Source organism: Monodelphis domestica, chromosome X (genome assembly GCF_027887165.1).
Source record: "Monodelphis domestica isolate mMonDom1 chromosome X, mMonDom1.pri, whole genome shotgun sequence".
Lineage (NCBI taxonomy): Eukaryota > Metazoa > Chordata > Mammalia > Didelphimorphia > Didelphidae > Monodelphis > Monodelphis domestica.
This window is the reverse complement of record NC_077235.1, coordinates 30,120,038-30,143,070: the sequence shown is the minus strand read 5'-3', so window position 1 is coordinate 30,143,070 and position 23,033 is coordinate 30,120,038. Positions and strand designations below refer to the sequence as shown.

The window sequence follows — 23,033 nt, the reverse complement described above, 5'->3', positions numbered from 1 at the left end:
CTTTGGCATTGTTCTGAATTAATTCTTGAAGATTTTTGTTTCTCACTCAATTCAAGTCAAATGTTTTTTTCTTCTTTAGATCACAGAGAAGCAGTGTGGCATAGTGGATAGAGGGCTGGCCTCAAAGCCAGGAAGACCTGGGCTTGAGTCCCCCTCTCACCCATAGGTACTTGCTGTGTGACCCTGGGCAAGTCACTTAATCAAACGCTCAGGATTCTAGGCAATTCTCTGAATCTGTAAGTTGTAGAAAAGGGACTGACCTGCATTGGATACATGGAGTTTCCTCCCTTGGGAGTGCCCTATACCAGTGAAAACACAGGCTTATCTCCCTCTTATTTGGAACATCAGATGACTGGAGGTAGAATCTCTCTGTTATCCAGTTCTAGGCATGATGATATCTCATTTATAAAATGCTTTCCAATTTGCAAAGTGACTCCTTCACCATAAAACTGTGAGGTACAAGATAAGGCATCTGCTTTTCATGGCTGAGGAAGTTGAGGTTTGGGGAAGATGCTTGACTTCCACAGCTAGTAAGGGCCAAAGTGAGGCCTTAAAGTCAGGTCTTCCTTCTGACCCCAAATGCAGGATTGTTTTCTACTACATCAATGCAACCTTGCTATACAGTAGACCCGAAATAGCTTCATTAAAGAATAAACAATGAACCCTTGCTTTAGCACATGACTACATTTTTTTGTATTACACCGATGGAGAAAAAGCATGATTGGATCCCATGTTTGTCAAAAGCAATTTAAAAAATGAATGAAAAGTCTGGAGAGACTATTTAGCATTACTTACTATAGGTTTTCCAGTGCTAAAGAGGTCCTGCAACTCTTTAATTTCTTTTTCAGGTTCTAGGAAAAAACACACACACACAAATAAATTGTTACAAGGAAAAAAACAGATACTTGTGTATTACCTAATTATAACCACAAGATGGAATCAGATTCATTAGGAGCTCTTCACCAAAGGGCTTTTTATTAATCATCTAATTGCCAGTCAGACTCCTAACCTGACGTATAATAGCATAGAATCTAAAAAGCCAAAAGCTCCCCTAAATGAATAATGTTGTGGAAACCATTTCTAATACATGCTACACAAAGGGGCATGGTTTTCCAATGCGAGCATCTCTTCTAATTAACTTTAGTTGAGCAAAAAACCTTTATATGAAGATAAACTGTCAAATTAAAACATGTCTGTTTCTTATTAGCCTTCATTAGGCTTGGTTAATTTCCAATAGTGAGTTCTATTCATATTGGTGGTATACGCCACACAGGTTCAGTTTTAAGGGAGATATAGTATAAAAAGAAACGTAAATCAGAGGATTTGAGGTTTATGGATTGTAAACACCAAAAACAAAATCCAGAAGAAAAAACCCTAAGTCCCCAGAGTACTTTTTTAGGCTGTGTGAATGTTGCCATTCATTTCTCCAATAGCACTTTCTTTCAATAAAACTAAGCACACAAATCCACCATATTGAAGATAAAAATCCAGGAATGTTGAAGCTGCACTCCAGGGGCAGGCCTGTTTTTCTGGGTGGTATTAGTGGTTTGCTTTTTAAAGCCAAGGCAGCACACCTGTAACCTCCTAAATTACCTGTTTCTATTAGGATTATTGCAGGAGGGACTTCTTATGCTATCAAAAGAGTCATCCAATTTGCACGAATGAAATGCAAGGCCCCAGTTGGTTAAGAGTAAATGAAAATGGACAATGATGTGGTTAATTTTTTTATTTCAGAAAGCACTGGAAAATCTCCAGGGTAGACTATGTTGGAAAAGTCTGCTGAACTTTTCAAAGTGTTAACAAGGCAGTCTTCATGTCCTCTATAAAGGAATTAAATTAAAGGAAAAAGGTGCTCATTCAGCTTTGGGTAGCCTAGATAGAATATGTGCTATTCCCGAAGGGCTCAAAAATGATCCTATGATCTGACAGGAAGAACCTAGGCAAAATATGAGTATTTTGATTTTCTGTCTCCTGAGGGAAATGCTTCTACTTTAACCCAGAGACAGAAAGAGGCATAGTTGTGGACAGTATTAAAGTGTTTTGAAATCTATGCCATGAATAAACATTTTGAGATCTCGTCTGGGCACACTCCCCAGAGACCAAAGAAAAGCTCCATCTAGACTACAAGTTGCTCTTTTGGTAGCTACTGACCCATCCTCAGAATAAGGGTGACTGTCACAGAAAATAGCTATGTGAGTGTTCTCTTTTTTATGGTCACTTTCTATAAGGTCTTCCCTCCCACTCCCTCGGTCAAAAAGGAAAAAGAAAATACTCAACACACTAGTCAATAGCTGTAACTTTATACTGTCAAAGTGTTAAAAGCTTCCATCAAACAAAAGCAGAAAGCCCATCAGAGTTCTTACTAGAATTAGGCAAAGGTTAGACACTGAAGGGACCACTAACCTCTCTGTCACCAAGCCCGGTACTCCTACTAATCCCTTCTAGCACCATAAGCCACGACTTGAGGTCCTACTCTGACAGGCCTGCCACATGGCTGGCTGATATGCCATTTTCTGTACGATCCCAATCTCAAAGCCTCACCTCCCACACAACACCCTTCAGCTTAGTTCTTACTTCCTTTGGTGATACAGGACAAGTGGCCCAAAAGGTCAGTTGCTTTATTTTCAAGCGATCAGTGATGGAAATGCACCTAGTGCTTGCTTTCCACTATAGCATCCTTAGAGAAGATGACTTAGAGGATGCAGAGAACCCTGAGAAGCCCACTGTGGTGCCTTCCAGAACTCTACACGGTCACCTATATGCCTCACCCATGCAGTTTTTACTTTCCTGTGTCTCGATATGTCGGTATCTAGCAAGGACTCACTTCTCTCTGATTCTCATGAGGAGGATCCTTGTCCTGTCCCTCTCCTCTTCACCGAGCTATTTAGAATTCTCCTGGGTGCACTGCTATTAGAGTGGAGTGTGTATGAACACTTTGGGCAAAGAGGAAGACATCCAGAGAGATGAGGCGCAGACCTAGTCACACCATTCCTGTTCTCTATTCTCAGAGTGCCTGATAACTCTCACAGGGCTAGAGTAGCTGAAAGGTGGGACCTGCCCATTAGGTCTCTACAAAGCGGACCACCAAATTGATCTGTTTCAGGGCAGCAGAGCATCAATAGCATGAACTAGTATCAAGCTCTCTTACTTTACAGGTGACCTGCCTCCAGCTCAGAGAGGGTCACTCAAATAAAACCGAGATCTCTTGATCCAGTGATCTTTTCAGTAAACTCTACCATGCTGCTCACTGGACAGTCAATATTTAGGAAACATTTTGAACTTTTCAACAAAATACAAAAGATATTTACAAAACATTTAGAGCTGAATTACCTTAGATGTTTGAAATGCATTTTGGGCTAGGTTCTCCCTCGCATACCTTTTTTCTTCTTTAATATTTTCTCTTTTAAACTGTTGAAAATGGAGTGTTTGAACCCTGCCCCTTCCCTCTTTGGTTCTTTGTTTCTAACCTGATTCTACTTCTAGACCTGCTGAGGGGCTGTTGATCAGTTATGCTGAAACTAGGACTATATTCCCTGGGAGGTTGTGGAGGGAGGTTCTTTAGAAGCAACTTGACGTTAGTTCCCACTGGTTATCATCCTACGTTATTCTACAAACAAAATACTTTCAAGAAGTGCTCGAAGCATAGTCATACAAGGCCCCAAGTATCCCATTCTACAATGCAATTTCCCCCTCTACATTTCTTTGCCTTTTGAAAAGGTATAAGATTAGTGGTCAGTTTTCACATCTTATAAAAAAAAAAACTTCAATTAACCAAGCCATAGGGGAGAAGGTTAACTGAAAAATGACCAGCAAATCATTTTTCTTTCAATTCTAGTTGAAAATATTTCTCTACTCTAATAATAAGCTTTCTTCTCTTTGTAAGTACAGTATATCAACATACCTTTAAATACAGGTCTGCTGGAACACCAATAATCTACAGTATTGTAGAAAGGTATAAAATTTGACTGAATGTCTATTAATCCTAGAAAAAGACTTTTAAAGTAACTCTCTAGGGGCAGCCAGGTGATACAGTGGATAGAACATCAGGCCTGGAGTTGGGAAGACTTGGGTTCAAATCTGGTTTCAGATCCCTCCTAGCTGTGTGACCCTGGGCAAGTCACTTAACCTGGTTTGCTTAGTTAGCCCCTTACCCTTCTGTCTTAAGTTGTTACTAAGACATAAAGTAAGAAATTAAAAACAAAAAACAAAACAACTATCTTGAAAACAGTTTCTCTTAGATCATTTCAATCTTTTAAAAATTAGGTAGAAAAAAAGATTAATTGAGAATTCTTTTTTAATGAAAATATTGTTGTACTACAATAAAGTTGATGACCATTAATGACACTTCTGCCATCAAGATATGACATGCATTGATCTCACCAACGTGAGTACTTTTTAATCTGGACATAGAACAACGATACATTCTTAGCCGGTGGCATTCTAGATTTCATCCATCTTTTGATGAGCCCTCCACAAAAGCTTTACCTAATGTGTTGGGGGTTGGAATATTTTGTGGCTCTCTGGGTAGCCATCTGCCATCCTTTACTCTTGCTACATGTCTGTCTGATCTCTTTTCCCAGACACGTGTGCTCTTGATTTCTTTTACACCATTTCTCCCACTCAGGACTTTAGTTCTAAGTAACTTTACATTTGCCATGGACCTTTCCATTGCCCTCTTGGTCACCTGCAAATCTGACTTTTTAGTGATTACAGCATTTCCAAATTTGCAGAAGAATACTGCTCTTTGAAAGACAGGTTTTGATGGCAGGGAACAGCTTGGAATCACTGAAAGAGCTACACAGATTCTTGAAAGGACTCCAGCTCATTTCTTCAATTCTGGGACCAGCTCACTGTCTGTCTGCACTGCCTAAGAGAATATAACTGCTAGCATTTGTAGAGCATTTTAAGGTTAGCAAAGTGCTTTACTTAGATTATTTCATCTGATTTTCACAGCAACACTGGGACATAGGCACTGCTGTTATCTCCATTTTATAGATGAGAAAACTGAGGCTGAGAGAGGTAGTGATTTTCACAAGGTTACCTAGCTGGTAAGTATCTGAGGTGGGATTTGAATTCAGGTTTTCCTGACTTTGGATCTGACACTACACCAACTAGCAGTCTCATCTCATAAGGCTGCTTGTTCATTCTGGAAACAGATTTTCTTTATCAGCTTGGCTTTTTCCTATGTAGATTGCTAGGGTAATCTCTTAAGTAACCGTGAAGCTCTTTGAGGAAGCCTTTTATTTTTTCAGATTTAATACATTTACCAAGTCATTGACCAAAAGCAACACTGGGAGAATCTCATCATCTAAAGGGGAACCTGCTTTCTTCTAGTCTTTGCAGAGGGCATTTTCAGTGACAATTGAGACCACTTTTCTTAAGTATGTATCTTTGTGCCCATTTTATCCTGGCTTGATAATGACAGCTTTTTGGAGTCAGTCAAAGGACCTGGGGTCAAATCCTGGTTCTAAGTGCTATCATGGATAGAGTTCTAGAATCAGGAGCCTGGGTTCAAATCCCACTTCTAATGCCTTCTGACCCTAGGCAAGTCCCTTACCCTTCTGTGCCTCAGTTTCTTCTGTAAAATGAGAGAATTGAATTCAGTGGCCTCCTGAGGTCCCTTCCAATGGTTCCAGCTACCAAGGAAACTTGTTTATCTTTAAATATGCATGGGAGCCACTTCTAGACCTCATCCTCCAAAGTGGAGAGAACTAGATTAGATTCTGTCAACTCTTGAACTGGGTGGTGGTTTCCTGTCTCTCATACATCTTGGCTGTGTGGTCCTGGACAAGCTGTTTACTTGTACTCCAGGTAACTCTTCTTAAACTCTACATTTCAGAGCAGCTTCTGATCTGTCAGGTTAGAGTGAATTTTCTTCTCAGGATCCTTTGAGAAGACAGGTGGTCTGTTCCCACCCCAGCTCTCCAGCTTCCATGAAACTGAGTTCGCCTGCGGGCCCATTGCCTATTTTTGTACTGGCCCCTGCTAAAAAGGGTTTCTATAGGGTCCTTGGGCTACACTCTGCTAGCCCCCTGATCAAGAGGCTTGCTTAATGAAGAGACAACCAGCCATAAAGTCTGAAGGTCATGGATTCCAGGGGCCCTCCCTACCACAAAGTACTGGCTTCCTGACCATAAGGAATCCACTTACCTACCACTCTCAGGCCACTCTTTGAGACCGCCGCATGTGTTGGTAGACAGAGCTCCCTACCTGGTGGGAGGTCAGTGTAGTTGCAGTTCAGTGTAGACCAGACAGCCTGACCTCTCTGGACAACACAAAAGAAATCCAAATTCCCAACAGCTGGCTAAATATCTCATCTGCCTAAGTGTCTTTAGTGCCTGTTTTTCCAACTGCTAACTTCTATAAACGGGAGGGAGCCTTTTGGTTTTATATCACAATTGTTCTAGAAAGAAAAAGTCTCCCCTTCCAGACTGATAACCACTAACTTGTAGAGATACTTTTCCAGTTCCATGCTGCCAGAGGCCATATTCCGATTTTTTTTGGGCCAAACATGTAAAATGTCACTGGCACAGGGAACTCAAGAAGATGAACCTTAATGGATCTCCTGTATAATTTCCAGTTATCAGACTTGCTCAGGGTCACACAAGTGGCATGAATCAGAGGTGACACTCAGACCCAAGTATTCCAGACTCTAGGCTTTCTCTTTATCCTCTCAATTTGCACTTTAGAGTCCCCATCGATTTCAGGCCATACCCAGTTGGTACGGATTTTAGGTCACAGGATATAGGACCAGGGCCTGGAATTTCACTTTTATAGAGAACTCCCTAATGAAGAAATTCCCTCTACCAATATAAGTCAGCACCTTCTTGGAAACCGAGCTTATAGTTGCTTAGGGCACGGAGGGCCAGGCTAAGTTACTTGTCCGGGGTTATACAGCCAGTGTGGGTGAGAGGCAAGGCTCCACTCAAGTCTTCATGGATCTGAGGTCAACTCTCTAGCTTCTATTACCAGGCCAACTCTAGGTAATAACCACTTCCTTAGAAGCCTTTGGTTTTTACAGTTGACATGGAAGTCTTGTCCAGCAAATTGTGTTTAAGTGTTTTTTAGAAAAAATAATTTAGAGGTAACTCTAGACCTAGAGATGGGAGGTCTTGAGTTCAAATTTGGCTTCAGACACTTTTTCACTGTGTGTGTGACCCTGGGCAAATCACTTAACCCCCATTGCCTCCTAGCCCTTGCAGCAGGAGGAAACAATTGAAGTTTCACAATTCTTACTTTTGGTTTAGACTGGAGTTGATGAGACCTACTTGGAGGAAACCAGATTTTTACTGAGCTCTCAAAATTGCAGCAGTACTGTTGGGGCAATAATGAATGCATAATGAACTTTAGGCACTGAGTCTTCCTTCCTCTGATTTCTTTTAAGCTTACAGCTTGGGTCTATGCTAATTAGTGAGGGTGCCTTCTTCAGGAGAAAAGAAGCAAACTAGAGGGGGAAAAGATGGGGAAAATGGAGAATGATGGGGCAAAGGATAATATTGGATCACTCAGAAGGACAGACCCAGCAGGCTCCAACAGATTACTTTGCTGTCAGTGAGACAATCCCTGACGAGTAGGACAAAATGAGAGCATCATTCTTTGACATGTGAGTATGGGGCTACTGACCCACTGTGAGCGGGGGCTGCAGGATTCTTAGTCTTTCCCCCAGTACCAGCTATCGAGTTACACATTTGGGAGACAGCTGGCATTGTGAGGGTACCCTGGGACTGTGGAAAATCAGAACACTAACTGGCCTGTCCACAAATCCAGTCTGATCATGGCCTCCCAACACCACACAGTATCTAAACAAGCAAACTGCCTATCGCTGACCCGAGAGCTCTAGTACCAACCAAGGACAAAAAGAGGTGCTTATTTAGGCTTCTTCTCTCTCAGAGAACCACTCATTTCAATTAAAAACCATTCAATTCAACAAACACTCAAAAGATTCATGAGTTTGCTTAAAGAAAGTGATAGAAGCTCTTTTATGGAGCCTAGAAAACCACTGATGGCCTGCCCACCATATTGGGGCCAACTCTAAATCAGGGCTCCTTTTCACTGAGTTGAGTAGCTTCTGATGAGAACCCAACTGAAAGATGACAGGAAAAGGGGAGGTTCTGAGTTGGAAACAAAATTATAGTGTTAGCTAAGAATGCCGAAAACTCACCTCCGACTGGCAGAGCAATGGAGCTAAAACAGTGGTGGTGACCAGAGCCCCTTGTTTAGGATGTTCCTGGCATTCAGAGTTGGTTGGGAAGACACAAAAGCAGTTGGCTTGATACCTGATCCTATGACAGGGAGCTTTTATGATGGATGGAGAATTTACATTGCCAGTGGAGCGAATTGAAGTAGGTTTTCTGTTTGTGATATTTAGACCAAGCCGAGTGAGGCAAGGGAATGGTGGGGGAGGAGGTTCTTTATGCTTTTGCGTGAGGAATTCCCCTGTCCCCCTGTTTGCTATAAAACCATAGGTGTCTCTGGGATAGTTACTAGGAATCCTTGCAGCAGACATATAACCTTTCACCACCATTCACTCTCCTCTCTGACACTTACCTCTCTGACACTCTCCCTCTCTCTCCCTCTCTCTCCCTCCCTCTCCCTCCCTCTCTCTCCCTCTCTCTGTCTCTCTCTCTCTGTCTCTGTCTCTCCACTTCTCCCTCTTTCCAACACACACACATGTCCCTATAGTTATAACCACAAACCTTTCAAATTGTGGCTAGCACCCTCAATACTGGAGAGCAGTTTTCCCTTTGTAACATAAATTCAGTTATCTGTGCAGTAAACAGGAAATCATTTATTCTTAAAACTCATAGGGCCTTTTAAAAAAACCAATGAAATAAAAGCTCATTTTCCATGTAGTTTGTCTTTGCTGTGTTGGAGAACATTCCTAGGTTTTTGAAATTCTCATTAGGAAACCAAGTGGCTTCTATTTGCACCTTCTGGGGTGTGACATTCCAATCCTGCTGACTATGGTTAGGTATCTCTTGTCTTTCCCTGGAGCAGGAAGCACTCTAGCACTGACAAGTTGATGAACTGGATACTGTTTTAAGGCTTAAATCACGACATCAGCAAACCTATGAAAACCGAAGGGGCCCAATGATAGCAAGGTAACTAAACTCTCATGAATTGGATAGGAACTGGGATTAAGTCTGAATTGATTATATTGGAGGAAACTTTTTCAAAATGGGGACTCGCCTAACGACATTTGGCAAATGTTTCTGTGGAGAAACATAGATGTCAGCTTTTTCCAAACGCTTTTACAATTACATGAAAGCAAACAAAACCCATGCCCCTCAGTTTTGCAAATAGCCCCATTTTCTTTCTCCCTTGCCAATGTGAGATTAAATAGTAATCACATAATGGGTACGTGCCTTTAACAAACTAATTGTTGGTCTTCTGTTCACCCAAGCCCATTGGTTACATCACATGCTCCACTTAAGGAAGCCAGTAATAATCAACAAGTGGCAGGAGGCACAAGTGGTATTCAGTGCTGGCATTCCCAGCCATGTAAAGTGGGCAATTTCTTTGGCACAGTAACTGCCCCAGGTTTTAAGAGGCTCCTCCTCCTGTTTATGGCTTAGCTCAAATGGATCATCTCAAGAACCTGAGAGTAAGAGGGCTGAGAGGGAGAAGTGTGAGGACATCCTGGTTCGCCATTTTGTCAATTTGTCATTTACTCTTTGACAGTAAGGTAGTCGGTAAGAGGGCCGGCCTTACCTGCAGCTTTTGCTTCTTCCGGTGCGTTGTCCTTGGCTTTTCCACTCTCTTTCTGCTTAGCAGGTTCTTCTACCACATACTGCCCCTTTCCATATCCGTTCTCAGCATTCGCATTGTAAGAACTTTGACCTTTGGATAGCGAAGAAGGTGGAACGCCAGATTTGTTGTTGTTATTGTTATGCCCAATAGCATGTCTGTCTTTGATTCTTTTCTTCAAGTGCTCCTGCATTTTGCCTGTTCTTTCATCACGAGGAATATAATGCGTTCTCCCATGGGAACGGGATTCTAAAACAGACCAGTGTTTGAAACCCCTTGTTTACATACGTAAATGAGGACCCAGAGGCTGACAGAAGTGACACTTTCACTTCTAGAATACTTTCACTCTGCTTCAATTTTGATTCCACTCTGGAAAAATGCCTCCCCGAAACATCAAGATGCAAGGAAAGAAGTAAAGGCGACAGGCAATAGGACCTCCAAGATCTTTCAAAATCTCACTCTACATCTTTAACAGATAAAATGTTTTGATGAGTGGGCAACATGGTTTGTAGAGCCACAAGGTGAAAAAAGCAAGTAGCAAGTACAGCTTGCAGTGAAGTATATTAAACACTCATGGGGAATTTCATCAATGGGAATTTTCACTTATGCCACATAATCATTTTTGCCAGTACAACATGCAGTAATCATTTCTTGAAGTCTTACCTCCCTCTTTACTTTTTTGAACAATTATCCAAGCTCAAAGGTACTGATTACAACAAACTGAAAACATTTTCTATTAAGAACAGACAGCCTTACCATATTCATGGTACATGCGTAGTTGTGGCAGTGGTGGTGGTGGTGGTGGTGGTGGTGGAGGTGGTGGAGGTGGTGGTGGTGGCGGCATTGGATGTTGGTGCATATACTGGGGTGGATGCAGTTCAGATCCTGGAACTGGGGGGTACATGGGATGGGCAAGTAGAGGAGGAGGGTGTGGATGCATGTAATGCTGCATATGTGGAGGAGGATGCATGGCAGGGTGGTAATCAGTAGAATGTGGCAAAATTACTATTTTTCGAACTCCATTTTCTTCCACCACCTAAGAGAGAACACAGGACAGGATCATATTACTACAAGAGAGTAACATACTTCCATACGACTTTTATTTTTTAACTTTAGATTTGTCATCTCATAAGCTTTATCTCTGAGAAACTTGGCTGATGGGAAGTGTGCACACAGGGACTTGCTGTTTTCCCTCAGAAAGTAGATCTTGGGCCCAAATCACCATTTAGTACTTGGCGAAAGAGAAGTCCTTAATGAAGGCAAACCATACTACACGGTAACTTCTTTGGAGCCATTCCTAATTCGCCATGTAGAAGATGTGACTAAGTCATTAAAGCCAAGTCAGGATCCTGGGAAGCAGTGTTTTACCAGCCCACAACGCTTTTCTACTAGATAGAACAGCAGAGTCCTTGAGATCAGAGGCGTCTTGCCTGTTTTTGCATTCCTCCAAAGGACCTAGGAACCATACTGCTTTATTAATGAGAGAATAAGATAAGAAGAAGACGCTTTGCTCTGATAGCAAATGGGTTAAATTTCCTTTGGTTCCTTAAAATTACACAGAACTAAAATTAAATTAAAGGAATAAAACACTTTTCATTTCTGACAAATTAAAAGTACTACGAGAACAATAGGAAAACAGAGTTTACATCACCATACATAAAAAGTAATGGTTACATTATTATCAAGAAAACTGCCAAACCTTAAGAACTGGCTAAAATTGTTTTATAAATCAGATAAGAGGCCGCATAGTGCAGTGGACAGAGAGAAGTCTCCAAGCCCAGGGGTCAGGTCCTGTGACCCTGGGCAAGTCACTGAACCTCTTAGTGGTGTTAGACTCCAATAGAAATAGGGGCCACTTATATGGTTAGAAGGAACCCTGGGGCTTAGTTTAGAATGTAATGTTATCTATGTCTTACTGTATTTTTCTTTATTATATTAGCTATTTCCCAATGACATTTGAGTCTGGTTCCACCTGCATTAGGCAGTGTTGGGGTCACGATGTGGTGCAGCCATGTTTGATGCCTAAGTCTACGATTCTAGGTTGCACAGACGGTGCTGACTAGCCTTGGTGGAAGGAATTTCCTCACCTGACTATTCCCTGTAACAGGGAAGTCATCCTACCTTATCCCCTCAGTCATCTGACAGTATTGTTTCTCAGCCTCATCAAGTTGGGTAATTCTAAATAAGCAGAAATGAACTCACTACATCATAGGGAAGTTTTGATGACTGTGACTGATATGCTGTGAATATGATTGTCCTATGATTTCCCTTATAGAAGAGCATTTGTTTAGTTTTCCAAGTTCCTATAAGACTCTCTGCCACAAGCATATTTAGCTTGTCTTGAAAGCAAAACAAAACTCATAGCACTTCCTGCTTGATTCAACAGGAATTCCACATGGAAATGGTCGTTACGCCAAAATGAAGTCTTAAATTCTTTGTCACAATGATAAAGTGCGATGGCCCCAGAGAAATTTAGCAAAAGGAAATGTGTCAAGTTCAGAGAATATTATGAAAGTGCTCAGAGACCTTCGAGACACTTCATATTATTAATGACATTTTGTGCCCACACACATTATAAACACATTTGAAAATACTGTCAAGTTGTTTATATATGTAATTTGTTCTAAATCTTTCAAGAAACTAATTTCCTCTAACCCTATCTTGACATGGATCAGAGTTCAGCAACACTGCCTTGATTAGCTCTTCCATTTCGGGATGAAAAGACCAAACATCACAAAGCTGAATTCCTGGAGGATTCTGCCTCCCCCTCCCTCCTCCCTTTGGCTCTCACACCATACATTGGCACTTTCCTCTGCCTCACTTCTAACAGGACTTTCAGCAGGAAATATTCTCTCTACAACCAAGAAGCACAGGCCTCTGGATACAAGCAGCTTCCAACTGCTTTGCAAACATGGGCAGACATTTGTCTCCTTTTTCTCCAGAGGTTTTTAATCCGAACTCCAGTTCCCTAGTTTTCTCGGGTTTCTTTTTCCTGACAGATCACATAAATGTCTGCATCCAACAAACACTCTTAGTGGCCACCTAACCCCCATCACTAATTGGTGCAGCCACTATAAACCCCCATCTTTCACCTACTTTTGCTCTCCTGGGGATTTTTAATCCCCTCAGATGTCTTCCTCGCTCTGATTTCTACTACTACTATGGCTAATGCTATTAAAACTTTGAAAAAGCATTTAAACCAAAAAATAGTTATCACCACAGATTAACAGGATCAAGTATCCATTAATGCTTTAAATGAAGGCTCCAAGTACAAAGCCAAGTCGACTTCAGATGGAAACATTACAGTAGGGAGATGGAAACAATGAGACGTACCCTTTAAGCATGATAAAAATATTGGCACATGAGTATTAGACAACTCAGCCCACTATCTGCAAGGGCACATTATGATGAGCTTTACTTTTTTCAAGGTTTCCCATTTGGTTGGACCTATGAATTCTCAAGGTTGCATTTAACGATACATTTTATTTAGAATTCTAGGGAAAATTTCCTCTGAAACTCCCTAAATGTCTTCAGCATTTTTCAAAGCAAATTTTATCAGCACTATTTGATACCATGTCCTAAAGGGAACAAATTCACTAACAGAAACACTGCATTGCTATATAAACCAGTACCTCTCTTATTTTTCCTTAGCTTCAAAGTCCTTCATCTAGGCCCAGCTTTGAATGCATTACATAAAAGTTCGGATTTATGGCCTTGAGTACCCTACGAGAGGACTGGTGAGATGATACTATGGTTACTGCTTTGCAATATATTGACAAATGTTTTAGTGAAAAACTAATCGGTTTTCCCAAATTCACTCACTACAAGAATAGAAAGAACATTAAATATTTTACATAATTGCTTTTCTTTTAATTAAATTGAGATTATAAGTTCTCCTTGAGAGCAGGGACTGTTTTTCATTACTGTATACTTCACTAAGGCCTACCACAGAGCCTTGGCATTTAGTATTTGTTGAATGAATGAATGAATAAGCTCCAAAAATTCTTTGACACAAAAATACCAAATAAAATCTCATGACATACCTGGGACATGTAACCAGGAGGAACAAATATTGGTGGCATAGAGCCATTTAGTGACATCATAGGAACGTGGGCTGGTCCTAAAGCACAGTGATTAAAAATGTTAATATCAAATCAACACAGGACCATATTACTATAATGGCATACTTCCACATTATTTTCCCTAAAAATAATAAAGGCTAGGATTGTACTCCAGAAAATATGGCTCTTTAAGACAATGCCATTTTCTACAAAATCTTAAATGACTTTAAACTCTTGATCATTTTGTTGCCAGCACCAAAATTCACTTTACAATTTAATATTTTATCATTTGCAAATAGCATATTAATAAATAAGAGATCCAATGCCAGTTGTGTAACAAGTGCCTGAACTTACCCTTTCTTTACTAGTAGTAGTAAAATGGAAAGAACACTGGGTATGAGTCAGATTCAGGGCCTATTTACTTGGCTATCTGAGCATGGGCAAGTCACTTAAAATTCTATAAGCCTCAGTCATTTTTGAAACACAGAAAGTAATACTTGCACTGCCTACCTCATAGGGCTGGTGGGAAGAAAGCATTTTTGAAACTATAAAGCTGTCTGAAATTGGGACCTTTTATTATTCAGTCATTTCGGCCATGTCCAACTCTTTGTGACACCATTTGGGGTTTTCTTAACAATGATTCTGTGAGTGGTTTGCCACTTATTTTACAGATGAGGAAACCGAGGCAAACAAAGTTAAGTGATTTGCCCAGGTTCACACAGCTAATAAGTATTTGAGGTTAGATTTAAATTCAGGAAGATGAGTTTTTCTCACTGCAGACCTGGCATTCTATCCACTGAGCCATCTTGCCATTTCTAGAACCTATATAAGAAAATGACTGAAAATGTGACAAAGCATGGAGATGCTATTTCATTGTCTCTAACAGAAATGGGGGTAAACTAGTGTTTAGCCTTAAAAATAGGAACCCCATCTTTGTTTTGAAATCCTAGAATATACACTTTTTTCCTTAAATTATCTAAAGTACTTGTAGTCAAAATCAAAAAAGTCTTTTTTATATGTGAACAATAGCTGAGGTTTTCAGTGGAGTAAGAGTAGTGATGAGGCATCCAAGAAAGCAAATTTGATCATCAAGGGAGGCCAAGCATCCTGGAATAAGAAGCCAACAGTCCCATTGCCCTCTGTTCTGGGCAGACATCAGAATAACCCACTGTAAGGACCTTCATCTGCAGAAGCTGCCAGCAAGACCTGAATCTGGAGCCTTGGGTGTTCTGCTAAACATAATAAACCTTTAGCTAAGGTCTCTGTTAACCCAAGAATGATTAAACAGCTTTGATACAGCTACATACAAACATGTGAATGTTTCTCAAATCTTTTCATGCTATTAGATTCACTACATTGGGTTTCACTCAAATACCACCATTTGATTCAACTTACCTTGGATACACTGAATGTGTCCATCCTCAGTTCTAATGGTGAATGTTTCTCCTGGATTCACCTGGACCAATATAACCTACGAAAAAGATCTATAAGGTTAAACGTGTTGTCCTTCACAATTAAATAGGAGTCTGTCTTTGTTCATTTATTTTATGAGAGTCTTGGGATGGTCAATGGGACCCGCTGGGAACGGTCCAGATCTCAAGGGAAGAAAAAATAGTTAGGCCAATTGAATTAGCCCAGAGTAGAAATTAAAAAGGCCAACTCTTTTAAGTACATGCAGTTCCTTCCTCCTTTTCACTGCACCTCTCTAGCTAAAAACTGGAAATCATAATAATTCAGGATCCACACATAAGCATTTCTCATCAGAAAACAGGTGCCTAAAGGTTTAAAGACAAAACCTGAATTCTGGGCTGGCAGCTCCGACTAATGACCAACAAAATGGGCGCTGACAGTGCCCTCCATATGTACACTGGTGTGGCTGGGACAAAACAGTGAAGCTGAATGACTGCTTAAACAGTCATTTTTATCTTGCCTTCTCCTTAATAAGCTGATAGCATAGCTAAAAGCTGAAGGGACTCTTTCTGAAAGTGAATTTTCATTGGTTAAAACACATTTTATTGGTGTCTTTGGTCTTTAACAACCGAGTCTCTTCTTGGCCACCCCCATTCCAACAGAAACTTCCCCTGTGACAAAGAAAATCAGTTAAACTAAAGCATTCGATGCTGAAAGCCTTATCTGACAATGTATAGGATAGTTCAACCTTCTGCTGTAAGGGAGGTTTCGTTTCATTGTGGATATGAAGTGAGGGCCTGACATTCCACGTGTAAAGTTGGATTTCTTGGGGGGGGGCATTAATCTGTATATAAGGATGCCTTCAGGCTGCATATTGACTTAATTTTATTTTATTTTTTTAAGAAATTAAAAAAAACCCTTACCTTCCATCTTGGAGTCAATACTGTGTATTGGCTCCAAGGCAGAAGAGTGGTAAGGGCTAGGCAATGGGGGTCAAGTGACTTGCCCAGGGTCACACAGCTGGGAAGTGTCTGAGGCCAGATTTGAACCCAGGACCTCCTGTCTCTAGGCCTGGCTCTCAATCTACTGAGCCACCCAGCTGCTCCCTTGACTTAGTTTTAAATGTAATATTATCTCTATTTTATTGTATTTTTATTTATTTTGTGAAATATTTCCCAATGACATTTTAATTTGGTTTGGGCAGCATTATGGGTTGCATGTTTTTCGACCCCTCTAATGTAGACCATAAGAAAATGTTAGCCTGGCCACAGATCTCCAGAGGTGAATTAATCAACCAAAAGAAACTGATACAAATCAAGTCTAAGGTACGATGTTTTTATGAAATCATCACAATTAGAAGTTCCTCTTAGCTAATTCTCTAAGCTAAAGTCACTGCTGTTCCAAAGGGAACTTTAGACATAAAATATTTAAAATGAACATCTATGAAATTGTCAGAAGGAGTCAATCAGTTCTATTCTACATGGGTAGTTGGGTGGTGTGTTGGAACTTAGAGCCTTGAGCTTAGAATCAAGACCTGGGTTTAAATAATGAATGCCTCAGACACTTCCTAGCTGGGCAAATCAATTCCATTCTCTGAACTTCGGTTTCTTCCTCTGTAAAATGAACCCCAACCTTCCAGAGCTGCTCTGAGGATATAATGAGCTAACATGAAATAAGCTTGGTAAACCGTCAAGGGTTAGATACATGTTTACTCTCATTATTGTATCCATGACACAAGAAGAAAGTTAAGGTGACTCAAATTTTCGAGAATGAGTATCATCACTTTTGGAACGTCATCATCACATGGGGGTCTAAAAGAGAAGCCACATCAATTCTGATGACCCTTTGATTTCGGATGGCAGCAGAAGGATCGATTCTTTACACCAAGGCAGACTGTTTCCACTCAGGAATAAAACTCAATCTGCTGGAATCTCCCAAAGAATGAGTTAACTACAGTGGAAAGAGTTGGAGATGCAGATTGTGATTCTTTCCCTAGCTATCTATCTATGTGACTTTGGTGAGGACAATTCACTCCTCTGGGCTCCGTTTTTCTCATCTATAAAATAAAAACGATCGGGACTAGCTGATTTCTAATGTACCCTTCACCTTTACATCCTAGGACTTCTAGCTTTAGCCAGGTAGAAAACAGTGACCACCTTACTTGATCAACATGGTGTGATAAAGGCCATTGGGACAGCGAGGAAGTTATTCAACATATAAAATGTCTATGAGACAAGGAAAAGTCAACTTGACAGTTAAAGAGCTGTTTTATATCCATTTGCACTTCAAAAGACTGCACTATGGTTCCATGAAAGAACCTATTATTTAGGCTTTTTAGAAATAGAAGTTGTATTTTCAATAAAATGACCTATTTGCCAGCTATCGAAGACACTATGACGTCCAGGCAATTCTATAGAAGAGGCATTGTAAAATAATGGAGAGTTTACTCATTTATAAAGTGAAAAGAATGGATTAGACGATTCCCTTCTGGCTCTAAATTTATGAATAGTCCCGGCTGGGTTAAGGACAGGAATACTATGTAGATAACTAGTGCAAATATTACCTTAACATGTCTCTTTCCCTTAAGGCTTTTGGTCAGCTTATTACAAGTGATAATTTTTAAAAAACATTTTAAATTTACAATTTAGATTTATGGCATAGTGATATTCCATTGATGTCCCACTAGCCATTCCCCAACTGATGGGCACCTACTTTGTAATTAGTTCTTTGCTACTTCAAAAATGTGCTGCTATGAATACTGCAGTATTGATGAGGCCGCTCTTTCTGTCTTTGACCTCCTACATGTTTTAGCAATGGGATTTCTTAGTCAAAAGGCTTAGACGTTCTATTTCTTTTTTTTCAAACCGTCTTGGAATCAATACAATATTAGTTCTAAGGTAGAAGAGCAGCAAGGGCTAGGCAATGGGGGTGAAGTGACTTGCCTAGGGTCACACAGCTAGGAAGTATTTGAGGCCAGATTTGAACCTAGGACTTCCCACCCCTATGCCTGGCCCTCAATCCACTGAGCCACCTCGCTGCCCCCTCTAGTCCCCTTTTAAAAAAATTATAATTCCAAATTGCTTTCTGTAATGGCTGGATCAAATCACTGTTCACCAACAATGTATAAGTGTGCCTGTCTTCCCACAGATCCTCTAACATTGACCATTTCCATATTTTGTAGTCTTTGCTCATTTGCTGAGTATCAGAGATCTCAAGAGTTGTTTTAATTTGCATTTTTCTTATTAGTAGAATTTGGAGCAAGCTTTCATGTGGTTAATAGTTTGCAATTCTTTTGCAAAGTTTGTTCACATTTTCTGATCACTTATTCAATGAGGAATAGCCTTTTCTTTTTTTTTTTTAAACCCTTACCTTCCATCTTGGAGTCAATACTGTGTATTGGCTCCAAGGCAGAAGAGTGGTAAGGGCTAGGCAATGGGGGTCAAGTGACTTGCCCAGGGTCACACAGCTAGGAAGTGGCTGAGGCCAGATTTGAACCTAGGACTTCCCATCTCTAGGCCTGGCTCTCAATCCACTGAGCCACCCAGCTGCCCCCTAGCCTTTTCTTTAAAAAAAAAACCCTTGCCTTTTGCCTTTGCATCCATTCTAAAACAGAAGAGTGGCAAGGGCTCTGCAATTGGGGGTTAATTGACTTGCTAGGGTCAGACAGCTAGGAAGTGTGTGAGGCCAGACTTTAACCCAGGCCCTCCCAACTCCAAGCCTGGTGCTCTATCCACTCTGCTACCTAGCTATCCCTGAGGAATAGCTTTGGATATTACTTTCCTATATGTTGATTACCAGACCCTTATCAATAATAGCAAAATATTTTAAAATATTCATCTATATATGTGAATATCACATATGCATACACATCTACTTCCTTCTTTCCTATGGACATATTCAATCACTACCTAAACATTTTCGAACATTTTGGAGCAAGTACAAAGTTGTTACCCATTAGGGGCAGCAAGGCCTTTCTATATATTTGGACAAAGTTTACCCACAAGTAGCTAGGACTAAAGAGATGTTTTTGGAAATTCGTGAGGACAATGATCAGCATTGATAAGTATTACACTGTGCGTAATGGAGACTTAAGAAGAACTGAGGACATGGACCAATTGTTGGGATGCTGTGCCAAAGAAAGGGTTTTGATGTCATGTTGTTGACATCCCTTCAAAGTCACTAAATTTGAAAAGAATACTTATTCTCACCTGTTGCATGCTGTCCCCATTTACCATATGAGGAGGAAGAGGCATGTCATTGACAACAGTTGTAGGTTCTAAAGTAGGAACCTGTTCAGCCATAATACATAAAGGGACTATTTTTCACATTGATTAGCCTGTAAGAAGAAATGAAGCCTTGGGTTAATTAGATGAAGTTTCTCTATTTCCTAAAAAGTCATTTTTCAAAATCCTCTATGAAGTAGCAATTTTTAAGAAATTTGTTTACAGAAAACAGTTTTATAAACATTGCTTTTATAAGTAATACTAAAAAGCTTTCATAGAGGACCTTAAAATGTCATATCCTAAATAAAGGTATATGAATACATGTACACACACACACACATATATGTGCATATCTGTGGATGTATATATATAATATATATATATTATATATATAAAATTGAAGCCTCACCACCACCACGTGAGGTGGTTCTAATATCATTAACAATCAAATATTATGTGCCTACCATGTGCGAGGAGGCAATGTGCTAAGCTCAAGATACAGAGGTAAAAGGGGAGCAGTCCCTGCTCCTAAAGAGCTTCCATTCTAATGGGGGAGACAGTACACAGAAAAGAAATACAAGGTCAATTTGAGAGCAGGGGCCCTGCTAATGCTGGAGATTAGGGAACATTTCATGAAAAAGAAGGTCACACTTGAGCTGTGTGTTGAAGGAAACCATGGATTCCAAGGAGGCAGAGGTGAGGAGAAAGCAAATTCTAAGCATGGGGGGAGCGGGTTGTGTGGTGTGTGGGGGTCATCAAGTAGGCTGCTAGAGTTGGAATGTAGAGTGTGAAGAGGGAAGGAAAGATAGGAAGGGGCCAGATTGACAAGACCTTTAAATGTCAAGCAGAGGAGTTGATAGTTGATGCTGGATGCAACAGAGAGCCACTGGAGTTTGCTGCTAGTACTTTAGGCAAATCACTTTGGTAGCTAAGTGGGTGATGGCCTGGAGTGGGTAAAGGCTGAGACAGAGACCTCGACCAACAGAAGGCTACTGCAATAGTCAAGGTGAGAGTGGATGAGGGCCTGAATGAGGGTGGGTGGTACAAGGGACATGAATGAGGGATAGTCTGAGAAAGAAATACCCAGATTTGGCAATTGATCGGATGTATGCAGTGAGGAAGAATGGTGAGAGGTTGTGAGATGACTTCTATTTTGCAGGTGAGGAAACAGGCTTGGAGAGGACATATGAATTGTCCATGGTTACACAAGTAGGACGTGTCAGAGGTGAAATATGAACTCAGTTTTTCCTAACCCCAGGCTCAGCACAATCACAGATTTTTGGTTCTTCTCATATATACCTCATAGACCTGTGAGAAGAGGCAGCCAACGTGGCACCACTCCAGAGAGTGACAAATGGTTGTAACAGCAAAGCAAAGTTAAATAAGATAGATATAAGCAGGTGATTCCCAAGAACAGTTCATTTCTAAGTCTCCTAAGATCAATACAGATTTCTGCAATATGTGTGCAGGACCCACTGCTTTTGATAAAGGTTCAATAGTGGCATGGCCAAAAAAAGCCAGATTTCTTCTAACTCTAAGGCTATTCAGTAAATCAAACTGCATCAGCTAAAGAAAAATTTAGACCAGGGTACTAGAAGTTTCTAATACCAGCCCTTGCTTATCTTACAGGACTGATGTAAAAATATAATAAAGTCAGTAAAATGGAAACTCGAACATGCCATAAAACACAGAACAATTCTTATTACTGTGAGACCCATTCAATCTTTTCCTTTTCACCGCAGATAAAATACAATTCTCCTACAGATGAATACTATATAAAAACTACCACCCCATGCCTGGAAAGTGGTGCCAACTTAGAACACCCAACATTCATCTCTAGCCGTTTCCAAAATTACACAAGACAAAACTGAAAACTATCTTGAAATTCAACATGATTACCTGGAGACAGTTAATGACAAAGAAACCACAAATAAATACAATATTGGTTGCACTGTACAGGATGACAGTGATTCCTTACCAAGCAGAATCCTATTGCAGAATATAACAGCATAAACACAGCATATAACTTTGCTATCTTTCCCCGTCAACCTCTTAAGAACCTTCCCTTTCACCTTTTAAATAAGTTGATAACAGCATGAACTTGCCATTTGTTGCATTCACTTTCAAGCACTGTATATTGAATCAGAGACTTGCCATCTACAGCCCAGGAAGGGCTTAGGAGCTTTGTTATAAGTACCTTCCTCATTGATGATGCAATAATACACCTCAGGCTGTCTCCTGGCAACCGCTCTGTGCCCGAAGCTGCCAGTGCCATGTGAGATGAAGATTTCAAATGGCCAAGACAGCTAGAACCACAACACTTTGGGGCCTGGTTAAAATGAGTGGAATTTGGGTATGAAGCTTCATGATAATAGAAACTCAAAAGTCCTCAAATGAAAACCAGAGATCAAGTCCAAAATGCTACCATTTTACATCTGGACAAGACTTTTGTTTTTCCCAGTCCCATCAATCTCAGTAGTTACATTATGCTTATTGCCATTGACTGTGATACATGATCTGTAAGAGCACGATGCTAAGAGTCCCAGCCGTGGGCTGGCCTCCCTCCCACAGTCGCCATGGCCATCTGACCAGGTGCATACTGTTTGCAGCCCTGCTTTATCATCTCTGTTGCCTCCAGCCCAGACTCTGCCAGCTCCCCAGCTACAAAGCAGCTAAACAGCTACTGGGCTTAGGCCAAGTGTTAGACAGTAGTTCATTACACATTGCAGCTTCCTACTCGAAGCATCCAAGCTTGTTTAACAGGGTCTTTCCTTCTTAGGCTCAGCTGCAAAGCAGGTCCGGAGAGACAGTGAATGGTCTCTGCTGCACTCAACCAACAGTTCAAGGCCCAGCCTTGGAGATGTAACTGGCCTGTCTAGTTTACTGTCCCACATGTTCTACTCATAGACTTTCCGGGTTGTTAGAGCTGAACAGGACCTCAGAGATGATTGATGCTGGCCCCCTCAGTTGCTCATTAGACCGCCTCTCTTGATGGCTACGGTGTTTGGGGGAACTTGTCACCTGAACTATTTTCTAACACAGCACAGGGGCAGCTTAGACACATATGCCTGGTGCCTCTTTTCTTTTTTGCTCATTACAGGCAAACAAATCTCTCTTTATACCTACTGAGCCTCCTAATGGTAGGTGGATTGCACTAAATGGAGGGTGTTATAAAAAATACTATCATCACCACAGCTATGATTTTTCTTATACTTTTCCGTGACTTTTGTATTTGTATCCTCAGGATCTGGAAAATAGTGGGTACTCAGATGCTTCTTGATTGGTCGAATCTCTCTAAAAACATTCCCTAAGAATTTATAGATGAAACTATAGTTAATAACCCGTAAGCCAGATTTTTATATTAAAGGTAAACATTGTACTTGCCAAAACTGCATGCCAAGTCAGAAAAACACATACCTCATATAAAATACTAGTTACTATTTATTTGCTTTTGGTTAACAACAGACAAAACTGCATAAATTATTTAATCATTCTTGATTATCTCAGTAAGTTATTTGCATTTGAATGTCAGACCATGTCATCCAATTTACCATTCTCTGAATTACCACAGCATATAAAATGTATTCATATC

At 40.6% G+C, this 23,033-nt stretch overlaps 1 protein-coding gene across 12 annotated transcripts in view; it reads right to left on the bottom strand.

The window, feature by feature from the left end:
• Positions 1 to 23,033, bottom strand: part of LOC100019824 (fibronectin type-III domain-containing protein 3a-like) — an 80,343-nt gene that overhangs the window by 34,250 nt on the left and 23,060 nt on the right. For 11 of the 12 annotated variants that reach the window (XM_007507462.3, XM_007507461.3, XM_056808847.1 and 8 more), the window contains exons 2-7: positions 19,427 to 19,554; positions 15,204 to 15,279; positions 13,791 to 13,867; positions 10,504 to 10,783; positions 9,712 to 9,996; positions 796 to 851 (exon numbers count right to left, since the gene is read on the bottom strand). In XM_007507462.3, coding sequence (XP_007507524.1) covers positions 796 to 851; positions 9,712 to 9,996; positions 10,504 to 10,783; positions 13,791 to 13,867; positions 15,204 to 15,279; positions 19,427 to 19,519 — 867 coding nt within the window. In that variant the 5' untranslated portion in view covers positions 19,520 to 19,554. The remainder of the gene's footprint in view (positions 1 to 795; positions 852 to 9,711; positions 9,997 to 10,503; positions 10,784 to 13,790; positions 13,868 to 15,203; positions 15,280 to 19,426; positions 19,555 to 23,033) is intronic. The other variant, XM_056808850.1, reaches the window with a different exon arrangement.